The sequence below is a fragment of the Lissotriton helveticus genome, chromosome 5_1 (assembly GCF_964261635.1).
Source record: "Lissotriton helveticus chromosome 5_1, aLisHel1.1, whole genome shotgun sequence".
Taxonomy (NCBI): domain Eukaryota; kingdom Metazoa; phylum Chordata; class Amphibia; order Caudata; family Salamandridae; genus Lissotriton; species Lissotriton helveticus.
Genome location: NC_136065.1, coordinates 274,840,908 through 274,863,298, shown reverse-complemented (window position 1 = coordinate 274,863,298; position 22,391 = coordinate 274,840,908). Strand labels below are relative to the sequence as shown.

General features: G+C 48.2%; 1 protein-coding gene across 2 annotated transcripts in view; it reads left to right on the top strand.

Annotated features, from left to right (window-relative positions):
• The window catches only part of MFN2 (mitofusin 2), a 131,952-nt gene that overhangs the window by 96,812 nt on the left and 12,749 nt on the right, over positions 1-22,391 (top strand). For both annotated transcript variants that reach the window (XM_078642198.1, XM_078642199.1), the window contains exons 12-16: positions 11,925-12,029; positions 12,115-12,217; positions 12,727-12,947; positions 13,479-13,634; positions 14,075-14,271. In XM_078642198.1, coding sequence (XP_078498324.1) covers positions 11,925-12,029; positions 12,115-12,217; positions 12,727-12,947; positions 13,479-13,634; positions 14,075-14,271 — 782 coding nt within the window. The remainder of the gene's footprint in view (positions 1-11,924; positions 12,030-12,114; positions 12,218-12,726; positions 12,948-13,478; positions 13,635-14,074; positions 14,272-22,391) is intronic.

Sequence of the window (22,391 nt, the reverse complement as noted above, 5' to 3'; positions counted from 1 at the left end):
AGTCATGTGACTTGTTAATAAAACTTTTCATTGGTTCATTTTACTTTTCTTATTGTAATGATGAAAGGCTTGGTCATATGACCTAAAAATTACGCTTTTCATTACTTCCGAACATTATTTTTTCTTAAATATATGTTATAATGTTCCAGGCTAATGTACTTTCCCGGAAATTTTACAACTGTCCTGCAATTAAAATATATTCTTTTTTCGAGAAAAAGAGCGTTTCTTCGTCCCATGACGGAGCCGTTGAGCAAAAGAGGGTCGACCTGCTGTCTTAGTCGCCGATACGCCTGAATATGAGATTCTTATCGATCACTTTATGTTGCAGGAATAGAAAACACAACAGCCCTTGACCATTTATCTTTACTGCGTTCCTTCGTATTATACCTTTTACCCTTCATGTAATTGGTCTGCTTTATTTCACTTGCCTTTTAATGATTCTAAAACAGTCACTATTATTAAAAACTTTACCAATGTATATACTACTACCATGTTTTCTTTTAAAAACCTTTATTGTGAAAATTTCATTATACAAATACGAGCCTATAACCACGTGGGCCTGCCACTGTGCAAGCTGTAATCGTATATGATGAATAGACATTTACACTGTAGAGGAACGTAACGGGCGGGCCATTAGGTTGCAAGAACTAAGGTGTCTAACAGTTACGGAATCGGTGGACGTACATTTTATAATTAAAATACGACAGGGCCAGTTACAATAAAATTATCTAGATATACATTTGCGGGCAAGTACCATGGGTGACGTTAATTCGAACTTTCAACAGTACAGTAATCAATAACACATCAGAACTTAATATCAATAGGGATGTCGAAATATTCAATCAATTCTCGTCCCCGCCCGCCATGTGCTTCAAAACTGCATACGTATCTCGTGATTTCAAGGTTCTGCAACCAGTACACAACAAGGAGTTACGAGTCCCATTTATTCCGGCGCCATTTTGGGCGAGGACGGGCAGGTCCAGGATATAGTCAAAATGTCTCTACCAACCATCGACTATGATGATGTTCATATGCTGTATTTATTAGAGTAACACTCATCTGTCCACATGAAATTAATTTGCCACAATCTAAACATGTCATTTTAATCTTTCCAAAGTTCTTCTAAATATTTGGGACCGTTTCCCTTGCCTCTGAAGCTCTCAGTGCCACTTCTTTGATGAATGTACTAGCCGGTCAGGGGTTCTCCTCCAAATCTCTCTTTTATGCAGCACTATAATTAATTGGTGCCACCTCTCCATATGACGATGCATGGTATAGTTACCACAACTATATTTTTTTTCGGTTCCTCTGGAGAGTTCATCGTGGCAGATGAAGCGTGTAACGTACCGGGCATTTACCTTTTTTTGCATGTACAGGAAAGGAAAAAAAAAATCGAGCGTCCGAGTTCTAAGGTGTCCCAGGGCCATTTTAGTGGACCAGGCCCAAATCCAAAGAACAGGCCGCCATTTTGAGAGTCCTCTTGCAGCCGCCTGTCGCTGTAGCATCAACAGCAGCCGAAACTCAGCTGAATGGCAACTGAAACGGTAAAGGGGCGCCCCACTACAGCAGACGAGCCTCCACCTAGGAAGGCCCATTCACGCCGGCTCCCCCCCCCTTCGGGCACCCCACGCCGTTATTCGGAGCAGTATTGTAGGATGGCCACACCAGTGCGGCAACTTGCTAGACATCACCTCGGTGGTAACCGAATCTCAACGCCTTGTGGTGTCTTCTATTCAAAAAACATTGTTATGCTGCCTTCGACCTATTCGCCGCAAGTGCGCACACAACTCAACTGCATAGCTTGCTAGACACCACCTCGGTGCCATCCGGATCTTGGAATGTCAGCACCTTTTGGTGTCTTCTCTTCAGAAAATATTGTTGCGCTGCCTTTGGCCCCATTCGCACATCAGTCCGCTACTGACGCCATCTCACAGGCTAATGGGGCGCCCCACGCCGACTTTCAGCATTGTAGAATGACCACACCAGTACAGCAACTTGCTAGACATCACCTCGGTGCCATCCGGATCTCGGCGCCCCACTGCAGATGAAGTGCCTCTCAACTATGAAACCACCATGGTGACATCCGGATCTTGGCGCGTTGTGCTGCCTTCGGCCTATTCGCACATCGGTCCGCTACTGACGCCATCTCACAGGCTAATGGGGCGACCCACGCCGAGTTTCAGCATTGTAGGATGACCACACCAGTACAGCAACTTGCTAGACATCACCTCGGTGCCATCCGAATCTTGGCATCTCAACGCCTAGTGGTATCTTCCATACAAAAAATATTGTTACGCTGCCTTTGGCCCCATTCGCACATCGGTCCGCTACTGACGCCATCTCACAGGCCAACGGGGCGCCCCACGCCGACTTTCAACATTGTAGGATGGCCACAGAAGTGCGACAACTTACTAGACACCACCTCGGTGCCATCCGGATCTTGGCGCGTTGTGCTGCCTTCGGCCTATTCGCACATCGGTCCGCTACTGACGCCATCTCACAGGCCAACGGGGCGCCCCACGCCGACTTTCAGCATTGTTGGATGGCCACACCAGTGCGGCAACTTACTAGACACCACCTCGGTGCCATCCGGATCTTGGCGCGTTGTGCTGCCTTCGGCCTATTCGCACATCGGTCCGCTACTGACGCAAACTCACAGGCCAACGGGGCGCCCCACGCCGACTTTCAGCATTGTAGGATGGCCACACCAGTGCTGCAACTTGCTGGACACCACCTCGGTGCCATCCGGATCTTGGCGCGTTGTATTGCCTTCGGCCTATTCGCACATCGGTCCGCTACTGACGCCGCCTCACGTGCCAACGTATTTTCTCCGCATTTTATACCCTATGCCGCATAACAGGTCATGTGACTTGTTTATAAAACTTTTCATTGGTTCATTTTACTTTTGGTTTCCTAATGATGGAAGGCTTGATCATATGACCTAAAAACAACACTTTTCATTGGATGAAAACTTTTTTTTTTTCCCAAACGATGAAAGCCCCACCTTGTTTCTGGATGTTTCAGACTAAACTGGCGTCAGCATGAGAGCACCACCATCTCGTAGCTCCGTCGTGGTCATTCCGCGAGCAATCATGGCAGCCGCTCCCCACCAGAAGCCTGCAGGAGTCGGGGCCCCCAAAACTTTTGATGAATTCTCAAGGCGGAGGGGACGCTTTCGAGAATGGGGTCCAAGACCTAGCAGACAAGCGTCCGATTTCCAAGGTGTCCCAGGGCCATTTCAGTGGACCAGGCCCAAAAAGGAAAGAGCCTGCCGCCATTTTGAGAGTCCTGTGACAGCCGCCTATCGCTGCACCGCAAGAGTGGGCGCAACTCAGCTGAATTGCGGCTTTTGACACAGTGGACCAAAAACGGACGGAATGGCAACTGAAACGGTAAAGGGGCGCCCCACTACAACAGATGACACTCCACCTGGAGAGGCCCGTTCACGCCGCCTCCCCCGGGGCGCCCCACGCCGTTATTCGGAGCAGCATTGTAGGATACCAAAACCAGTGCGGGAACTTACTGGACATCACCTTGGTGCCATCGTTCTGCTGCCTTGGAACTATTCGCACAACAGTTTGCTACTGATGACCCACCCCCCGCGACGCCCCACGCCGTTATTTGCTGGGTGGCAACTTACTAGACATCACTTTCGTGTCATCTAGATTTCGGCGCGTTCTGCTGCCTTGGAACTATTCGCACAACAGTTTGCTACTGATGACCCACCCCCCGCGACGCCCCACGCCGGAAATCTGGACGTTGTGCTGCGTTGGGACTATTCGCACAGCCGACCGCTACTTCGTTGTTTTTCCCTAAAAATGTTTATATGTTATTACTATTTTTGTTTTCTTGTATATATTTATAAATTAAAGTTTTATAATCTTACTACTTTGTCGGAGTGCTATATATTTTTAATGTGACACATAATTGTAAAAACTTTGATGTACAAAGAGTCATCCCTGGAATCTTCCGCTTCACGCTCGGTCCCCTCCCCAATCACAATACAGGATGGTTTTCAGATAATAGCAACGCTTCTGCTGTGACGGATCTCATCGAGTGTGGGCCTTGATCTACTATAACTCCTTTGAAGAGGGGTGATTCTTTACAGCTGTGGCCATAAACTACATCTGCAGGGCTAGCTGATAGCCTAGGACCGGCCTGGACAATCGGACACAGAGGAAAAGGAGTGTCAGAGGGTGCGGTAGTGAATAGGGCGAAAGGGAGGTGTCGGGCGGGCACAGGGTGTGATTCTCAGGGAAGAGCAGCGCAGATGGGGGGAGGTTTATTACCCATGCATAAGACAGAGAGCGGGGGTGACCACTGCCTGGGTGAGATGCTTGCGAGGGTGGGGAGCCATGCTAAGGATCGACAGCGTGCACAGAGTGGGTCTGGTCAAGGCATCTAAAATGGCTGCCGTGCACGACAAAAGTGTGGCATTTGAAAAAAGACAAGATGGCGCAGACAATGTTTTTCAACACTTCCTGATTTCCTTCGAATCGAACGTTAACAGACGTTGGGGCATATTACCAAAGTTAAGCGATATTTATCCCTAACGATGCATTGCAAAGATTTTTTTACCGTCAGAAATTATCGCAGATAAACCTTGCTATTATCAAGGTTTATCGCAAATACGATAAACAAGCATTTACAATGCAATGGTTTTGCCTTTGTTAAAGTTAGAGCTATTGGCATTGCTCTTGACATTATTTTTATTTATGTTTTTTTTTAACATAAATAAATGGCATTGTCATTTACAATGCCACTAGCTTTATCTCTCGCAAATGACACACACAAACACACACAGAGCCCCCCCACACACACCCACACAGAGCCCCCCACACACACAGCCACACAGAGCCCCCCACACACACAGCCACACAAAGCTCCCCACACAGAGCCCTCCACACACCCACACAGAGCCTTCCACACACACCCACACAGCACAAGCAGGCAACAGGGGCACGAAAACGGAGGCACAAGCAGGCAACAGGGGCACACGGAGGCACAAGCAGGCAATATGGGGCACACGGAGGCACAAGCAGGCAACAGGGTCACGAAAACAAGCACAAGCAGGCAAAAGGGTCACAAGCAGGAATTGTAATTTAGACGGGGCTGAAGTGGAGAACGGTCAGTAGGGAAGTAGTGCGGCTGGTGCAGTGGTACCAGGCTGAAAGGTGAGAGGGGCTGTCTGCACCCCAGTTTGGACAGTTTCCACTACCTAACAGGGATTGGTGGGAGGGGGGTGTACTTCTTGCTTTCTTTAGGGCTGTTACTTCGGGGACGCAGTGCACGCTCTTGCCTGCTGCCTGCTGCCGCCGGGACACGACAACAGGCAGGGAGAGGACAGGCTGGGAGAGGGCAGGGAGGGGACAGGCTGGGAGAGGGCAGGCTGGGAGAGGGCAGGGAGGGGACAGGCTGGGAGAGGGCAGGTTGGGAGAGGGCAGGCTGGAAGTGGACAAGCTGGGAGAGGACAGGCTGGGAAAGGTCATGGAGGGGACAGGCTGGGATAGGGCAGGCTGGAAGTGGACAGGCTGGAAGAGGACAGACTGGGAAAGGGCAGGGAGGGGACAGGCTGGGAGTGGGCAGGCCGGGAGAGGACAGGCCGCGAGAGGACAGGCCGCGAGAGGGCAGGCTGGGAGTGGGCAGGCTGGGAGTGGGCAGGCTGGGAGTGGGCAGGCTGGGAGTGGGCAGGCTGGGAGTGGGCAGGCTGGGAGTGGGCAGGCTGGGAGAGGACAGGCTGGGAGAGGACAGGCTGGGAGAGGGCAGGCTGGGAGAGGGCAGGGAGGGGACAGGTTGGGAGAGGGCAGGCTGGAAGTGGACAAGCTGGGAGAGGACAGGCTGGGAAAGGTCATGGAGGGGACAGGCTGGGAGAGGGCAGGCTGGAAGTGGACAGGCTGGAAGAGGACAGGCTGGGAAAGGGCAGGGAGGGGACAGGCTGGGAGAGGGCAGGCTGGGAGTGGGCAGGCTGGGAGAGGGCAGGCTGGGAGTGGGCAGGCTGGGAGTGGGCAGGCTGGGAGTGGGCAGGCTGGGAGTGGGCAGGCTGGGAGTGGACAGGCTGCGAGAGGGCAGGCTGCGAGAGGGCAGGCTGCGAGAGGGCAGGCTGCGAGAGGGCAGGCTGCGAGAGGGCAGGCTGGGAGAGGGCAGGCTGGGAGAAGGCAGGCTGGGAGAAGGCAGGCTGGGAGAAGGCAGGCTGGGAGAGGACAGGCTGGGAGAGGACAGGCTGGGAGAGGACAGGCTGGGAGAGGACAGGCTGGGAGAGGGCAGGCTGGGAGAGGGCAGGCTGGGAGAGGGCAGGCTGGGAGAGGGCAGGCTGGGAGAGGGCAGGCTGGGTGACGACAGGCTGGGAAGCAGAGAGGGTCTTAACTGAGAAGTCTGCCAGTGCGGAGCTCTCCGGGGCGCAGAGCAGCAGCAGGGCCCAGCAGAGCAGGGCGGGGGGCGGTAGGGGCTCACAGAGGTGTCTCCTGGGGCAGCCGACCAGGTCCACCATGGTTTGGCTCCGAGCCCCAAGCTCACATGGTGCCAGCCCTCCTCCGGGGCAGGCGCTTCACACCTTTGTGACACTTCACACCCCTTCACTGGCCTCTTTTTAACAGAAGGTGATGGTTGTCAAGCTACGCTCCTTGCTAATAAACTAGCGGGTCAAAAAGGGACATTTGCACCTAAAGTATCGGAGAAACCGATACTGGAAACGCACACAAGGGCTGAAGTAATGTGCTTAATTAATTTTATTCAACGCACTCCAATTTAACATATATGAGATATGATCACATTTACAGGAGCACATTATGCATTTTACGGACCTTCATTTGAAAACATGGACACATAAAACGTAGACACAACCATGCATACTAAGGCCGAGGGAGACAGCCTGGCATCTGATATATTGGGTATCACCAGTTCTTGTCCTTGTGTCTCGTCCATGCAACGAAAGTACTGACGTTCTCAGATGGGTGTGCGTTTACCTATGAGCAGGGCATATAGGATCTGAATGAGGGGCTCGTGTTTCAGCCCCCTAAAGGCAGTACTGGGGATCCGTTCCAGAATCCCCTCGTAGATGCGCCGTGCCACCTCCTGGTCCGAGGGCTGAAATTCCCGAATGTAAACCCGGTCCTTGGTCCTGGCATCCTCCTCTTCAGCGGCGACAAAGGACGAGGAGACCGGGGCAGCTGCTGGCATCAAGGGCCACATCTGGGAGGAGGACACGATCTGGGCATCTTTCTGTGTGCTCCCCGGTATGGAATTGTGATCTTCAGCCACTATTTTAGTCTCGCAAACCATTTTGGAAGACGAATACATCCTAAGTCATTCCGATCCTTATGACTCGTGGGGGGGGGGCTCGCGCGGGGTGATGGGGGGGGGAGAGTTGGGGGTGCGGGGGACGACGGGACTTGGGGGTGCGGGCGACGACGGGACTTGGGGGTGCGGGCGGGGGGTGGGGGGGGAGGGGGACTCGCGCGGGGGTTAAAAAGTAAATTTTTTTAAAATAAGAAAACTTACCTGACTGCCCGTTTCCGCGTCAGAGCAGAGGAAGCAGCTATAGTGATGACGCGACTCTTTGCACCTGCCCTCCTCACCACATCTGTTGCCTACAGCCACCGGAAGCCCCTCTTTTTCGTCCACTTCTCACCACATCCAGTTTAGATTACAATTTACAAGTCAAGCGCCTCGAGGCCAGGCTTCCCTCCTCTGCTTGCTAACACCCTTCACAGTTTGCTACACTATTGGTTAAAGCTTTGCTGATGCATTGCTGCTCTCAAGTTGCTGCCAGTGCCAGTTTAGTTGCTCCCTTGGTTAATCATTTACATAGTTACACCCATGTTTATGCCATGGCTTTGAAAATAAATGTGGCCCATTAACACATAACATGTTATTTAGATTAACCGTACTAATAAGCACACATTCACACGTTACTACTTCGGTGCAAAGATCAAATTAGATGTTATTATCACAATTCAGCAAAAGAAGCAGGAGAAAAACACCTATGTTGCTTCACAGATTGCATTCAACTATTACTCTACACAGGGAAACAACTCCCCTAATAGTCACAGATATCCCTTCGGTGTGGTTGTACAGTGCTGAACAAATTGCAATAGCCTCTGCATCCTGATTTCAGTGAAATATGGTTACAAAAATAAATAAAGAAAAGAAACACAATAAAATTCTCCGGCACAAACCATATATGCAGGTGCACAATATATAACATGAGATTTAGTACCACAGTTGAGTTTAGGGAGGGGGGTCATGGCCTGTTTTACAATGGAAATAAAAGACAAATTATATACCTGCGTGTTTATTATATATATATATGTGTGTGTTTACACACACACACACACACACACACAACTCCCGCTCCCGAGGAATAATTTATGTATCTCATTGATTTCCTTTTTCCTGGTCACAAGCTGATTACTCGAGTTGACAGAAAATATCCGAATACAACGAACACATCCAAACATGATACCCGGATTCACCACTAGTATTGATGCAATCAGCCTCCCCTGCAAGAAATGTACACAAAACGGGGACATTTCCATTGAAACCACGGACCACTGCAAGCCGAACACTGCAGGAATCTGCGAGGCAACCCTTCACTTCTGCATACAATTGTGCTCATTGTGCAATGTGTGCGTTCATAAAATCTCCCTCTTCTCAAGAGCACACTCGAACATGCCCTGTTCTTGTACCACAGAGAACGGACAGCCGAACAACAGGTGCAGTATTTGCATTTCTGTTTTCAAAAACATGATCCGTTTTAAAAAAAAGAGGCCAAGTATTCCATACCTAGTGTGGCAAAACAATCATGAAATATAAAAAATACATAACGGGTGACAAGTGTTTTATGGTCTAAGGTGGGGATGGACATCTTGTGAGTAAGGGGAGAGCACAGTAAATTCCCGCTTCCTTTCCCCCATCTTCCTTCTCTCCCTAAGCTCTCACGAGCTCTCGAGAAGAGAGAGACACTCGGGAGAGCACCTACCGTGCCACATTCACACGCGCACAGACGGTGCTGTCACAGGTACCCTATGACGCAGAGGAGACTGCAGCAGACACTTCCACGTGCCGAGCTGCGCGAGGCCCGCGGTGCCCAGTGTAACATGGCGCTCCCAGTGCCAGGCACCAGAGCCACGCCCCCACCAGACTTGTAATTAAATATGTGTCAGCCTCCTGTCACCAGGAAGCTTCTCGGCACCAGCAAGGGAGGTTAATCGCTTTTTTAGGGCAGTGGCTAGATTGCTACTTGATACATTATGGAGCCCCATTGTTAATCCTCCTGGCTGCCCCACTTGGCCAGACAGACTGTGTGATCCTCGGACGCTAGCTTTAGCCAAGTGTGCCTCAGTTCTATTCGCAGGATACAACGGAGAGCGGGAGGGGGGCGGGAACGGCCACACACTGACAGCGGAGGGCGAGGGAGGGGGGGGTGCGAACAGACACACACGGACACACTGACAGCGGAGGGGGGGTGGGGGAGCGGGAACAGACACACACGGCAAAAAAAACAAAGCACTCACGCAAGCAGGAAGGCGGGTGCCGGTCAATGCCAGACCAGATTCGGGGGCGTTCCCGGCTTTCGGCTGACGTCGCGTGACGTCGGCAAAAGCCAAAGAATCTCGGGAACGCCCCCGAATCTAGTCCGGCATTGACGGACAGGCCCCTCGTCCAATGGCTAGGCTCCATTTATGGAGCCAGCCAATGAATGACGAGGGCCGACCCAAAGCCACACTACAGTTCTCATCAGGTTTTCGCCTGCGCGAAAAAGATGCGCAGAGCGCATCTTTTCGCCAGGCAAAACCTAAAAACGACCGCAATGCATTAATATCGCTGAAAACTCAGCGATATTCATGCATTACCGAGCTAATGCTCTTAGCCATGTTATCCACCTCCCATTGGATAACATGGCTAAGAACTGCTCAGGGCAGCTGTTACTTTTTGGAGATATTCGCGCTTATCTCGAATATTTCCCAAAGTTGATAATAGGAGATAGCGATGTTAGCGACTGTTTCCAGTCGCTAACATCTTGGCATGCCCACTTTGCATGTCATTAGTGATAAATATCACTCACATGCAAAGTGGGGCCCAAGATGGTCGCTATCTCCTACTAGCCGTCGCTAACTGGTGTTAGCAACAGCTAGGTAATACAGATATAATTTTATCTCCGCGAAGCGGAGCGCTGTTACAGATATATATCTTGTTTTTGAACGTTAATTTCTCAAAATGCACTGAAGCACATATATTGAGACCTAGCAAAGGCACATCGGGCTACCAGTCCCTAATATTTTACCAAGTTTCGTGCAAATCCATTCAGCCGTTCGATTATTATTATTATTATTTTTTTTTGCCCCGCGGGGCCCTTTTAAAACCTCCACATCAAACCTAGGGGGTCAGCGAGGATCTACTATGCCCCCTTATGGTCATTTGCCCCTTCGCTTTGGCCTCCTCTTGTCTCTCGATCCTACCGAGAGACAAGATGGCGGCCGCTACGTACTGTTTGGAATGTTTACAGACACCGGAGAGCCAATCAGCTTCGCTTCGCAAAGCTCCGTAACGCGAAAAGTACGCGAAGCGGTGCGCTGTTACAGATATATATCTTTTTTTGAACGTTAATTTCTCAAAATCCACTGAAGCACATATATTGAGACCTAGCAAAGGCACATCGGGCTACCAGTCCCTACAATTTTGCCAAGTTTCGTGCAAATCCATTCAGCCGTTCGATTATTATTATTATTATTTTTTTTTGCCCCGCGGGGCCCTTTTAAAACCTCCACATCAAACCTAGGGGGTCAGCGAGGATCTACTATTCCCCCTTATGGTCATTTGCCCCTTCGCTTTGGCCTCCTCTTGTCTCTCGATCCTACCGAGAGACAAGATGGCGGCCGCTACGGACTGTTTGGAATGTTGACAGACGCCGGAGAACCAATCAGCTTCGCTTCACAAAGCTCCGTTGCGCGAAAAGTACGCGTCCTGGAGCGCTGCCCGGTCCGCTGTTACAGATATATATCTTTTTTTAAACGTTAATTTCTCAAAATCCACTGTAGCACATATATTGAGACCTACAAAAGGCACATCGGGCTACCAGTCCCTACAATTTTGCCAAGTTTCGTGCAAATCCATTCAGCCGTTCGGGCTAAAAGTGAGGCCAACCGCCCTATGGAAAACTCAATGTTAAAAACACGTTTTGGGACCCCCCTTTTTTCTCGACCCCCCCTGGACGAACCCCCCCCCAATTTTCAGGGGCTGCTCAGAAACAAAATGTGCCATTTTCCTGAACATTTCAGCCAATTCCGTCCACAAACGCCAAAGTTATTAGACATAGAATTTTCAAAAAACCCATAGAGAAAAAATCCTAACTATATATACCTACTGGCGACCGCCAGTAGGTAATATTAATATATATATATATATATATATATATATATATATATATATATATATATATATATATATATATATAGTGGCAACTCGGGTGATAGAGGACTCCTACAATGTTTCATGTGCAACTTTTAAGGTACATTATGTATGACACCTCAGACGGGTAATGGCATACTGATTGATATTACATGATGAAACTCAGAGAGGTCAGGGCAACTGCTTAAAAGTTAGGTCACGGTAGCATGATTGGGTGAGATGAACACTACTCAAACCCTCATGTGTGAGAACGAGAAAACCTATGCAATTCGTCATGTGATGGAATCATTGAGAAGTGCCTTCTGCTGATCATATGCTGATCATAAGTCGGTTGGTGCCATTGCTTACAAATTAAGCTTCTCACTTCTTTTATTTCTGAACTTGTGAGACTTTAATATGCAAGAACCAGTGAAACGTAATCATCCTTCTCTTAATGTTTACTTTGAACCTCTTTATATAGAGAGATAAAGGTAATTCACTGCTCCTAAGTGGCTGCCTTTGCATCCTTTCTTCTACAGGTGTCCAATGCAATGGCAGAAGAGATCCGACGCCTCTCTGTGCTGGTAGATGAATTCCAAATGGATTTTCATCCGTCTCAAGTTGTGCTGAAAGTTTACAAAAATGTGAGTTTTGAGACATCAGTATGTTTTGATTTTTTTGATCTCTGTGGTTTTTTTGATCAGTTATCTCCATGTTCTTTACTTTTAGGAGCTTCATCGGCACATTGAAGAAGGTCTCGGAAGAAACATGTCGGATCGCTGTTCCAGCACTGTTACTGTTTCGCTGCAAGCGACACGTCAAGAAATGATGGGTCAGTCAACATTAGAAGCAGAAGGATGGGTATTAAGTCGGGGGGGAAATTTGGGTGCTTTTGTCAGCTTTCAAGGGATCATGGTAAAGCAAAACAATGAAGAAGACTGGGGTAGCAAAGGACACTTGTCATTCTGTGGAATTTACTTCTATCTGTACTGTCCACACTGCAACCCAGAAGAAATTAAAGTTATGGGATTGTATACCAAAATACAAATAAATTACTAGAATGCATGAATATTGAAAGTAACAGGAAAAAAACAGATCATTCCCGTTGAGGCATTTCCAGGTCCAAGTATGCTACATTGTCTTGGAGGTACTGTGTTTATATTGAGGGCCTTGCTGATATGATGCTTTTAGCTTAGTCCATATACTGGCGGAGTCTAATTTCTTTCAGTGTCTGGCACATTAGATGAAAGACATTCCTTAGTGTTCTCTTTACTGTCTTGCCAGGCATTACAAGTGTATGCTTGTTTGCATTGCTTTGACTTGTTCCCTTTTTCTTGCCAGATGGATTTCTACCTCTCCTCCCAGACAATCTGCGAGGACAGGTGGATTTGTTGGTTCCCCGTCAGTGCTTTAACCTCAGCTACGACCTGAACTGTGATAAGCTGTGTAGTGACTTCCAGGAAGACATTTCCTTCCACTTTTCTATGGGATGGACAATGTTGGTTAACAGGTTTCTGGGACCAAAGAATGGGCGCAGAGCATTGATGGGATATAGTGACCAGGTGAGACTCCATAATAGAACGTCAGTGTGATGACCTGGTCTGTCTTGTTCGGACAGACACTATTTCTTGCACAGTTCGAGCTTTTAATTCTTGGGAAAGGATGGTGTTTTTTTGGACCAGTGAGTCTACGGCATAAATTGTCACATACAGATTTGAAGCTAAAAATTACATAGAAACTTCACTTTAACTGTGGTTTGGTGCTGTTCCCTACGTAAGGCATGCTACACTGTGCTGTGTAGTACAACTCTTTTGCTGTGGCGTTGCCCTAGCTGTGCATGAGTTTTGTATGCTTTTTCTTGTCTTCCACTGGGTGTAATCATAGGAATTTCAGATTTTTAAGGGTTGATACAAACATAAGGGTTAGTCGTTCCTTTGCAAGATAAGCTGTGTAAATTGCCCTCATGACTTTCCTTTATCACATTTGAGTTCAGTAGCCAGGATTCCTGTAGAAGATACCAGGGCTACCTAAACATTGTAACCAACACGTATTTAGTGCACTGTTCTGTTTCAACCAAACTGTTTTTATCATAGGTTCAACGTCCTTTACCTTTAACACCCGTGAATCCGAGTATGCCCCCATTACCACAGGGCTCCTTAACCCAGGAAGAGCTCATGGTCTCCATGGTGACTGGCTTGGCATCACTGACTTCCCGCACCTCCATGGGGATTCTAGTGGTGGGCGGAGTGGTGAGTACATACGTTGATACCTGTGGTGGGGAATGTTGTTCTGTTGATGGACGTTAGTAGTACTGTTAGCCTAAGAGAGATGCTGAGTTCAGCTTGAAGGGTAATTTCAGAATTAAGTCTATAACCAGATGGCTTACTTTAACAACCATTTACTGGGAGTTTCTGCTGTTCTTCCATAAAAGAACTCTTGTTTCCAATGTTTCTCAAGTCTCAGAACAAAACACAGTTTTGGGAGTAGTTTGGGGTTAATATAGCTAACAGAGAGATGTGTCAATGTGTCGCACTAAAGTTTGATAAGTTTGATCTTCTGTGGTCTGAGACAGTATTTGTGTATTTTGCTAGTCAAGCTTAACACCTTGTATGGGTAAGGAAAGAATCCTATCTTAAAAGCAATGGAAGGATCCCTCCTGATCTGCTTAACATTACTATTCTGTTTTCAGGTCTGGAAAGCTGTGGGCTGGAGGCTGATTGCTCTGTCGCTTGGTCTTTATGGGCTCCTGTTTGTGTATGAAAGACTTACCTGGACAACAAAGGCAAAAGAGAGAGCTTTTAAACGCCAGTTTGTGGAGTATGCCAGTGAAAAATTGCAACTCATTGTCAGCTACACAGGCTCCAACTGTAGCCATCAAGTGCAACAGTAAGTGTCTATACGGTAATTGGCATCTGAGTCGCTGTGGTGTGCTGTCTTCATTAGGCCTCAAGCAATCCGAACAGCATACAGCCATGGTTCAGAACGCATAAGGGGATAAAATGAAACTTAAGTTAACTCTGCAAGTAAATTTAACTACACATATGTAAAGAGGTATTGCTTTTTTGCCACATAGAGGTTAAAACACCCAGAGCTTCATTGTGAGTGGCACAGAGTGGTATCTTGAGGGATATGGCTCTGGGCCATTCAAACTTTCCCAGGACTCCAGGCCTGGAATGACTGGTTCAGCAAACCCTGGCCATGATAATTCTGGGCCTGGAGACTCCGGACTCGAGCTTTTGTGCAGAGCTGCGGGTGGTTGCTGTGCATGGCTCTCAACATCTAACTAAAGCTTGAAAGAACAACAAATGCCCCACTGCCAACTACTTTGTCCTTCATGCTTCCACTCCACATCAGCTACGTTAGTGGCCCCAGCTCTTATTTACCAACTGTTCCAAGCACAATTTGGCCCATTATATCCAAAGGCAGGGGATAAAATGTGGATTTGGACTTGGTATTTCTGGGTGCACGTGTTATTCTCCGTTTCATGATAGATAAATTGTCCTCTGATTTACATGCAGGGATACTGGCCAGAATCAGAGATTCTGGCACTGTGGTATTCCCATCCCCCAAAACTCAGGGAACTCATAATGAGGGTCCCAATGTAGAGATTATGATTTCAAAGGGCTCCTGAGTTTATTCTAGCTCCTTCCACTTCATAATTTTACCTTTTCACTACACGTTTCATCCTCTACTTGAGACATTTTGTTTGCTTGCAAAATATAATTCTTTTGATCTGACTGAGACCACAAGAACTTTTAAGAGGCATAGCATACTGACCCAGTGTGTAGCAGGGCATTACTAATGCCTTCCAATAAGAGACAGGTGTCCTGTAAACTCCCCATGTTTTCATTTGGATGTACAGCCTAACCATATCAGAGGGTTCTCGAATGTTTGTGGGGGAGCAGCTTAGACCAAGTATACTATTCAGCATCTGAGAGCAAGACTAACGAGCTACTTACCTTCGTTAACAGTCTTTTTGGTGAATATTCTAACTGCAGATTCTTTACCATTACAATACTCCCTGGTGCCGGACTGGATCTGGAGATTTTTTTCCAGCCACGCCAGTTTCTCAGACCCTCAGACGTTTAGCACTTCAAACAAATTGTTGCTCACAGTTTGCTGATCTCTAAATTGGAACTTTGTGTAAGATGTTAGGGAGTTCACTCCACAGAACGGGGAGGTTGAGGAGCGGTGAGGAATCTACAGTTAGAGTGTCCACCAGAAAGAGCTTGTTCTTTGGATCGATACTGCTAATCACAGATTCCTCACCTTTAGAATAGATAAAATACAGCAGTACCTCCCAAGGGTAGAGGGTATGTGGAGTGGACTCAGATTAGGAAGTATTGCAGGACCGAGGGGGTAAAATGGCCCTCCCTACGAACCTTAGCAGTCAGGGCAGTAGTCTTACATGAACATGTGCATTGCCGCCCAAATTGCCACCTGGCAAAGTTATGGACCTGGAACCCCCCATTCCAGTACCATTCTAGCAGCCTTATCTGTTGTGGTAGAATGAGCCTACAAGGCCCTCACTGAGTTGCTTCTTGACCTGCGCGTAGCAGATTTGAAGCAGAACACTACCGACTGCAACAAGGTCTGTTTTCTGCACCTCCGTATCCTTCTTCTGTTCAGAAAACACCACAAAGAGTTGGTTGTCCACATGGTGAGTAAAAAATGTTGGCAAAGTAATGGCTTGGCCAACGTAAGAAGAAACAACATTTTGACGGAAATGCTGCCCTGGGTTGTCGGCACCAATTTGACTGGGAAAAAGCGATATAGGGTACTGAAAGTGCCTGCAGTTCATTCACTTGAATTCAAGCCTTGCAATGAGTAGATGTTTATCAGCTCAGAATGTGTGCATAAGATAAATGTTAAGACTAGATTTGATTCTGTGAGTTAAACCCTGTAACAAACTCCTCAAATCTAGCAACTTAATAGAGTTGATCATGTAAACTCAAAAAGGCTGAAAGGGCCGATAAATAACCTGCTGCTCAATCTCGACACAAGAAGGTGTAGATTGGGTAGGCTTGGATGCAGGACCCTGACCGGTTGCTGAGCAGGAGGTCCTCTGGAACAGGTAGCCAGAAGGTGGGTAAATGCTCAGGAGCTGTTGGCACCATACTCTCCAGGCCCAGTTTGGGGCGCTCAAGACGGAGCTGGCCCAAGTCTTCTTGATTATCTCAGAACTCGAGGTAGTTGTGGAAACACATACAGCAATCCTGTGTCCTATCTCGGGCACAATGTATTTCCTAGTAAGTGTTCTGGAGAAAACTCCAATGCACAAAGGTTTGGCCACTGCTTGTTCTCAGCAGTGGCAAGCAGATTTAGCCTGGGAATTTCCCATTATTCGAAGATGCCCTGCACCACCATGAGGTAGAGATGCTACTTGTGGTACGCCAGTCAGTGCCTTCTCTACTCATCTTCTGGTATTCAGAGATCTCGCAAGATGTTTGGTAACAGGAAGATGTGTTGCTGGCCCAACTAGCTACAGAGGGCCTTCTGACACAGAATCTGGAACCCCACTGATGGCATACACTGGTTCCTGTGCTTCCAAGGTGACTAGACACAGATAGACTGTGTACCATTACTTCACCAGACTGGGTAAGAATCCTCCTCTTGATCCCAAAAAGTGGAAGGAGAATTCACATGAGTCCTCTCTTCCTGGAACTCCATCTCCCACTCGTTCTTCCAACTCAGAGTAGAAAATGGTTGAACAGTCTTACGGTTCATCATGGCAGTATCTGTAAGCAAGCTAGTAATAGATGGCACTGGGGACTGAAGCTGGATGAGAAAGTAAACTGTACAGTGACCTTCAAGATGAAGGAGTGTTTAGTGGCTGGTGTCCTACTGCATACAAAAGAGGTCTATTCACCCTAAGATACAATTTAAGAGTAATGAACAGGCTAAGAGAAGTCCAGATCCAAATAAAACACCAGGAACAGATCCTCCATCATACCGTCTCTCAGAAAAGCTGTCAAAGCCCTGTCATTTTGTTGCCATACCCTGCTCGTCCAAAGACTGACTCCGGTCCACCTGACCAATCGCTGAGGAGATAGGAAACTTCAAACAAATAGATATTGTGTTCTCTTAGGGATTATTTCCCAAATACATTCATTTTTGTAGAAAAGCTAGCTAGAAGCCATTTATTTTATCTAATAACTAATCATTTTTGAAGGTCAGTCTGTGCATTTAGTACTCTACAGGATTGCAACTTATTGGCTTTGCCAGTTCTTGTTTCTTAAGGTCCTTTACAATTTCCTACTCAACCAAGCAATCTTTTGTTTTTATTATTGTGAATCCCATTTTGAATGCATACGATCCCTCAATTTTTGTTCTTGCTGTGATCAAAAGTAGAAATCGGACAGGCTTTTCATCACCAGTCGCCTGGCAAACAGGTGTTTAAAGCTGCACTACTCAGTGGATTATTGCTTTGTTTATCTCCGGAATGCTACATGTTCAAGCGTGTATACTCTCACTACGAATTGTATGCCTATGATGTATAGGCCAATACAGCTTTAATGGCTTTCCACTTTTGTATGCTCATTATTTGTAGAGCAGCCACTTAGCTGGTTGGTCATGCCTTCCATGAGCATGTGCCACAGATGTTAGGTGTACATTTCAGGCTTATTTCAACCAAGTACTCAAGAAAAATCTTTTAAAACATCCATCTGAGATTTTAGTTGGTGGCCTTTTAGCTGCCTCTTCAGTTATGTAGTTATAATATAAATAATTATAGAGCACACATACACCAAACGGTTTCTTGGATCTAAATATAGGAATAGCCTGCTGCTCGTTTGGTCATTGATATGCCTAGGAAAACAACCAGGTTTTTCAGAATCTCCTGAATAGAGGTTAGCTTGTAGAGGATCTAATGTTGGAGGGAAGAGAGCTCCAAAAGGAGGGACTAAGACCGCAAATTTAAAACCACGTAGTCTCTTCAGTGATGTCTGGATGGTATGTTGTCTTCCATAAACCTGGAAAAAAGGGGGACTAGACGTTCCAGTAAGTGCAGATCACTCATTGTTGAGATTTTTGTTTATGTATTCCTAAATCCCTCCTGTAGGAGAGTAGGGTCTGCAATCCTATGATCACCCAGATTTTTGCTTTTTGCTTCACTGGTTTACGACTTTCCCTGGCTGTGGGCCTGCTAATCAGACCCACAGCCTAGCTGTTCTCTCTAATCCAAATTGTACCCAGGTACTGAATTGGCACTGGGCCCTCTCAAGTCCCTGTAACCAGGGCTGAGGTGCACCCAGAAGTCTCCCCGGGGGCTGCAGCATGTATTATGCCACCCCTGGACTGACTAACTAAATCTGACACAACTGGCTGCACGACAGCTGGGGCAAGGAGGTGTAAACACCCTTTGCTTTAGATATAGTATTCCTATATCTAAACCTAAATGGACACACAGATCTCCTATCAGTCACTCCTATGGCAGGCCTTAACAATCCTGAAGGCAGAGTGCTTGGAATCGTGTGAGATAGTGCTCTGGCATGAGCTGAGCCTGTCTGCGGCTTTCGGGATCTATCCCTTAGCCGTTTCCATGATATCGCATACCATATACTCTTAAGTGCATTATAATCCTCGCGGTTATATGCCAACTCTGGTATCGCTTTATCAAAACATGTCGAGTAAGGTGTCATACGAATTGGAATACTAACCCCTCGCCAATTCTGGCGACGGGGTTAACATTCCACCCTTCTAGAGGGACACGACATGGATATAACCTGTAACCCCGGTTAAAGTCAGACAGAGCCTTAGCATCCACAAAATGGATGCTGCCACCGAGACACAAGTCTGCCCTCCTGCTGCTGGGAGTCCTCCCAGAGCAGGAGGCAAGGACAAAGGGTTTCCTGCCAGGAGCGGTGCCAGCACCGTCCCAGACAGGGTTTTGTGTATTCCAGGTAGGCAGGGCTACAGAGGAAGGTGACTGCAAGTGGCACCCCGGTGCTCACTGTGCATAGGCCGGCTTGAACCAGTTCCAGGGGCACACCAGCCCCTGAGCTGGGGAAAGGCCGCCAAAGGAGAGGGGTGTAACCACCCCCCTCCTGGTCCCACCCATAGGGCAGGACTTAGTCGCGTGCCAGCCCCCTTTTCCAAGATAAAGGTAGGAGCAGGCCCCCTTCCAAATTAGATCATCTTTGGAATCAAGACACGACTTTCTACGAAAGGACATCAAGATTTCTTCTTCAAGATTCTCCCTTGTGACTAAGGAGTAGTCACCCTGCATCCGCAGGCACCATCTTAAGAACACTGCGGTCTGCTGCAAGTCCTTCCTCCGGAATCTGACTGCCCAGCTCGACGAGAACCGGCTTCCCTGGCACCTCTGACCTCTACCCACCTCTACAGCTAAGCTGAGAACCGTGGGTGCGACGAGACCTCGAGGGACCGGCCATCTTCAAGACTGCACGACTTCTTTCCAGCACGACCGCCGAGGGATCCTCTGGTGAGTGCTTTGGGGTCCGAGAAGCCCCGACCCTGAGCAGCCCCAGCACCGAAGTTCAGCCTCCCAGCATCTCCACGATCTGCGTGGGGCCCTTCTGCTTTTTGCTGCTCACCGCGTTGTTTGGCTACTAGCCCGCTGGCTTGTGGCCTTCTTAACGACGCCCGACGACATCACTGTTGCTGGTCTGGTTGCTCCAGGCTGGCCCTTGCTCCCTTCCAAGAGAGGAGCACCCCGGACCATCCTGGTCCACTCCAGACGCCATTTTAGGTCCACCGCGTGGGCTTGAATTTGCCAAGACTTGTTGCCCCAATCCTGGGTCCAGCGACGTCGAGAGCATCATCCATCGTGGGACAGCTCGTACCTCCATCCTGGTCGCCGACAACGCCTCCTGGTCCGTGAGACTACAGAGCCCAGCGTCGCCCACTCACCTAGTCGAGGTGACTACCATCCGGTGCCCTCCTGGTGCCACCTGACTACTGGCTAGTAGTCACGAACTTGGTCCCCTCTGCTTTCAGGTGTCATATATCTTCGATCCAGGCTTGGATCACCCGAACAATCTTCACTGGTCGCCTGCCAGCAACTCCTTTCCTTCAGGCTCCTGGTTCGTCAACGGAGAATCCCGACGTCTTTTCAGACCTATGCAGCTGCAGCCCCTGGGCTAGGTAACTTCGGCATTTCGGTGCCTCAGCATAGCCTCACTATCCAAGGGTCCAGATCCACTTTCGTTTTTGACCTACCTAGTCGGGTTCGCCCGAGAACACTAACTTTGTGAATTCTAGCTTCCATAGACTTTGTCCCGCATCCCGCGTGAGAGTGCACACTCTGCACCCGAGTTCCCTAGGCCTCCTGCTAGTAATCTAAAGGTTCAGTAGTCCAGTCCTAGCGATCCCAAAGCCTCTGAGAATCGTTACTTATCTGCTAGTAATTCGCATTCCACTTTTGTAGTATATGGTTTTTCGTGCCCCTCGGGCATTTGTGTAAATTGTGCGACTTAAAGTATTTTCTTAAGAGTTTTGTTGTGTGCTTAGCTCCCTGACTCATAAAGAGTTCAGGGTAGTCTTGTTATAAATAAATATCTGTTTATTTTCATAACTTGTGTGGTGTCCTTTCACTGGGTGTTCAAGGGGTAATGTGATGGTAAAACAGCTGGCTTAACACGCCCTCTAGAGTCTTAGCCTTAGACTGCTCGTATCCATGCTACTAGGATAGCTGGTCTATAAGGTTGACTTACAACCAATCATCAATAAGGGTTGTTTGGACTGATACATAGTGATCACTAGAATAGTGAGCACTGCATATCAGGCCAACTTCTCACACCTCCTCCTTCAGGCAACCTATCCTCCTACAGTGTTTTCCCTTTTGTTCTAAACGGAAAGAAAAGAGAGAGAAAGAGAGAAGCCAGTAGAGGGAAGTAGGGCAAGATTGCGGACAGAACCGTTCTTGCATGTGAGCTTCAGTCTTTCTGTAGTAGGGGATCTCTGTGTAAAGTCATAATCTAGTGAATAGTCCCGCCCATGTGCGTGGACCCCGGAGCAATCAAAAATAATCTCTTCAAGTGTCGAATAATGCAGACCTGCACAGACACTTAAGAGAGAATTAAAGACAGATAATGCAGCCTATAACACAGGCTACACTGTCCAGTACTTCAACTAGAAATTCCACCAAACAAATTCACAAAACAGCAAAGCCTGTACAGATTTCCCTTGCTTCAGCAGCAAAAACCCTCTGGAATGATAGAGAGGAGGATCTGGACAGACAAGCCCATAGACTGCCATTATGTGGCTCAGAACAGGATACTGTGCCTTTAAGAGAACTTTCCAGCACTTCACAGTATCCCAGAATGCACTGCAGATCCCTTTTACTTCCAGTTCTTTTTTCCGGCTCCTGCAAGCAGGACCCTGGAGCATTGAGCTCTCCATTTTCAAGGGTTTCTTGGTGATTTTTTCACTATTAATTTCGTTTTGCGTGCTTCTAAAGTACTTTAGTGCTGTTCTTCTTGGGTTTTGCTCCTTTTTGATGTCAAATATGCCTGCATTATTTGACAAATGCCCGGAGTGCTCCAGGAAGAAGGCCAAATCGGATTCCCATGAGGTGTGTATCCTCTGCCTTCCCTCTTCCCATGTCCCAGAGGAGTGTGAGATTTGTCAGGGCTTCTCTGGCAGGACCCTGAAGGAAAGAAAGAAGATCAGGCTTCAGGGACTCGAGGAAAGAAGGCTGAAGGCACAAGGTGGGTATGGAGGGGCTCCTTCTGCCCATGCTGAGGCCTCTGGGGGGCTCCCCAGGGGCAGAAAGTCCAGAAAACGTGCCCACTCTCTGTCTGGGTCGATTGCAGCGACCACGACGTCGAGAGGAATGACTACGGTCTGTTCCCCATCCCCCAGGGCTCTGGGGCGAAGCGCCGTCGGCGCTCGACGTCGAGGGATGTGCACAGACCACCTTCGAAGTCTCCGGTGACAATTTCGTCGTCATCCTTGTCGGTCTCGACGTCGAGTGATCGACGTCGAGGGGCCCGGCGTCGACGCTCGCCGTCGAGGCGACACCGCCGTTCGCCGTCGGCGAAGAG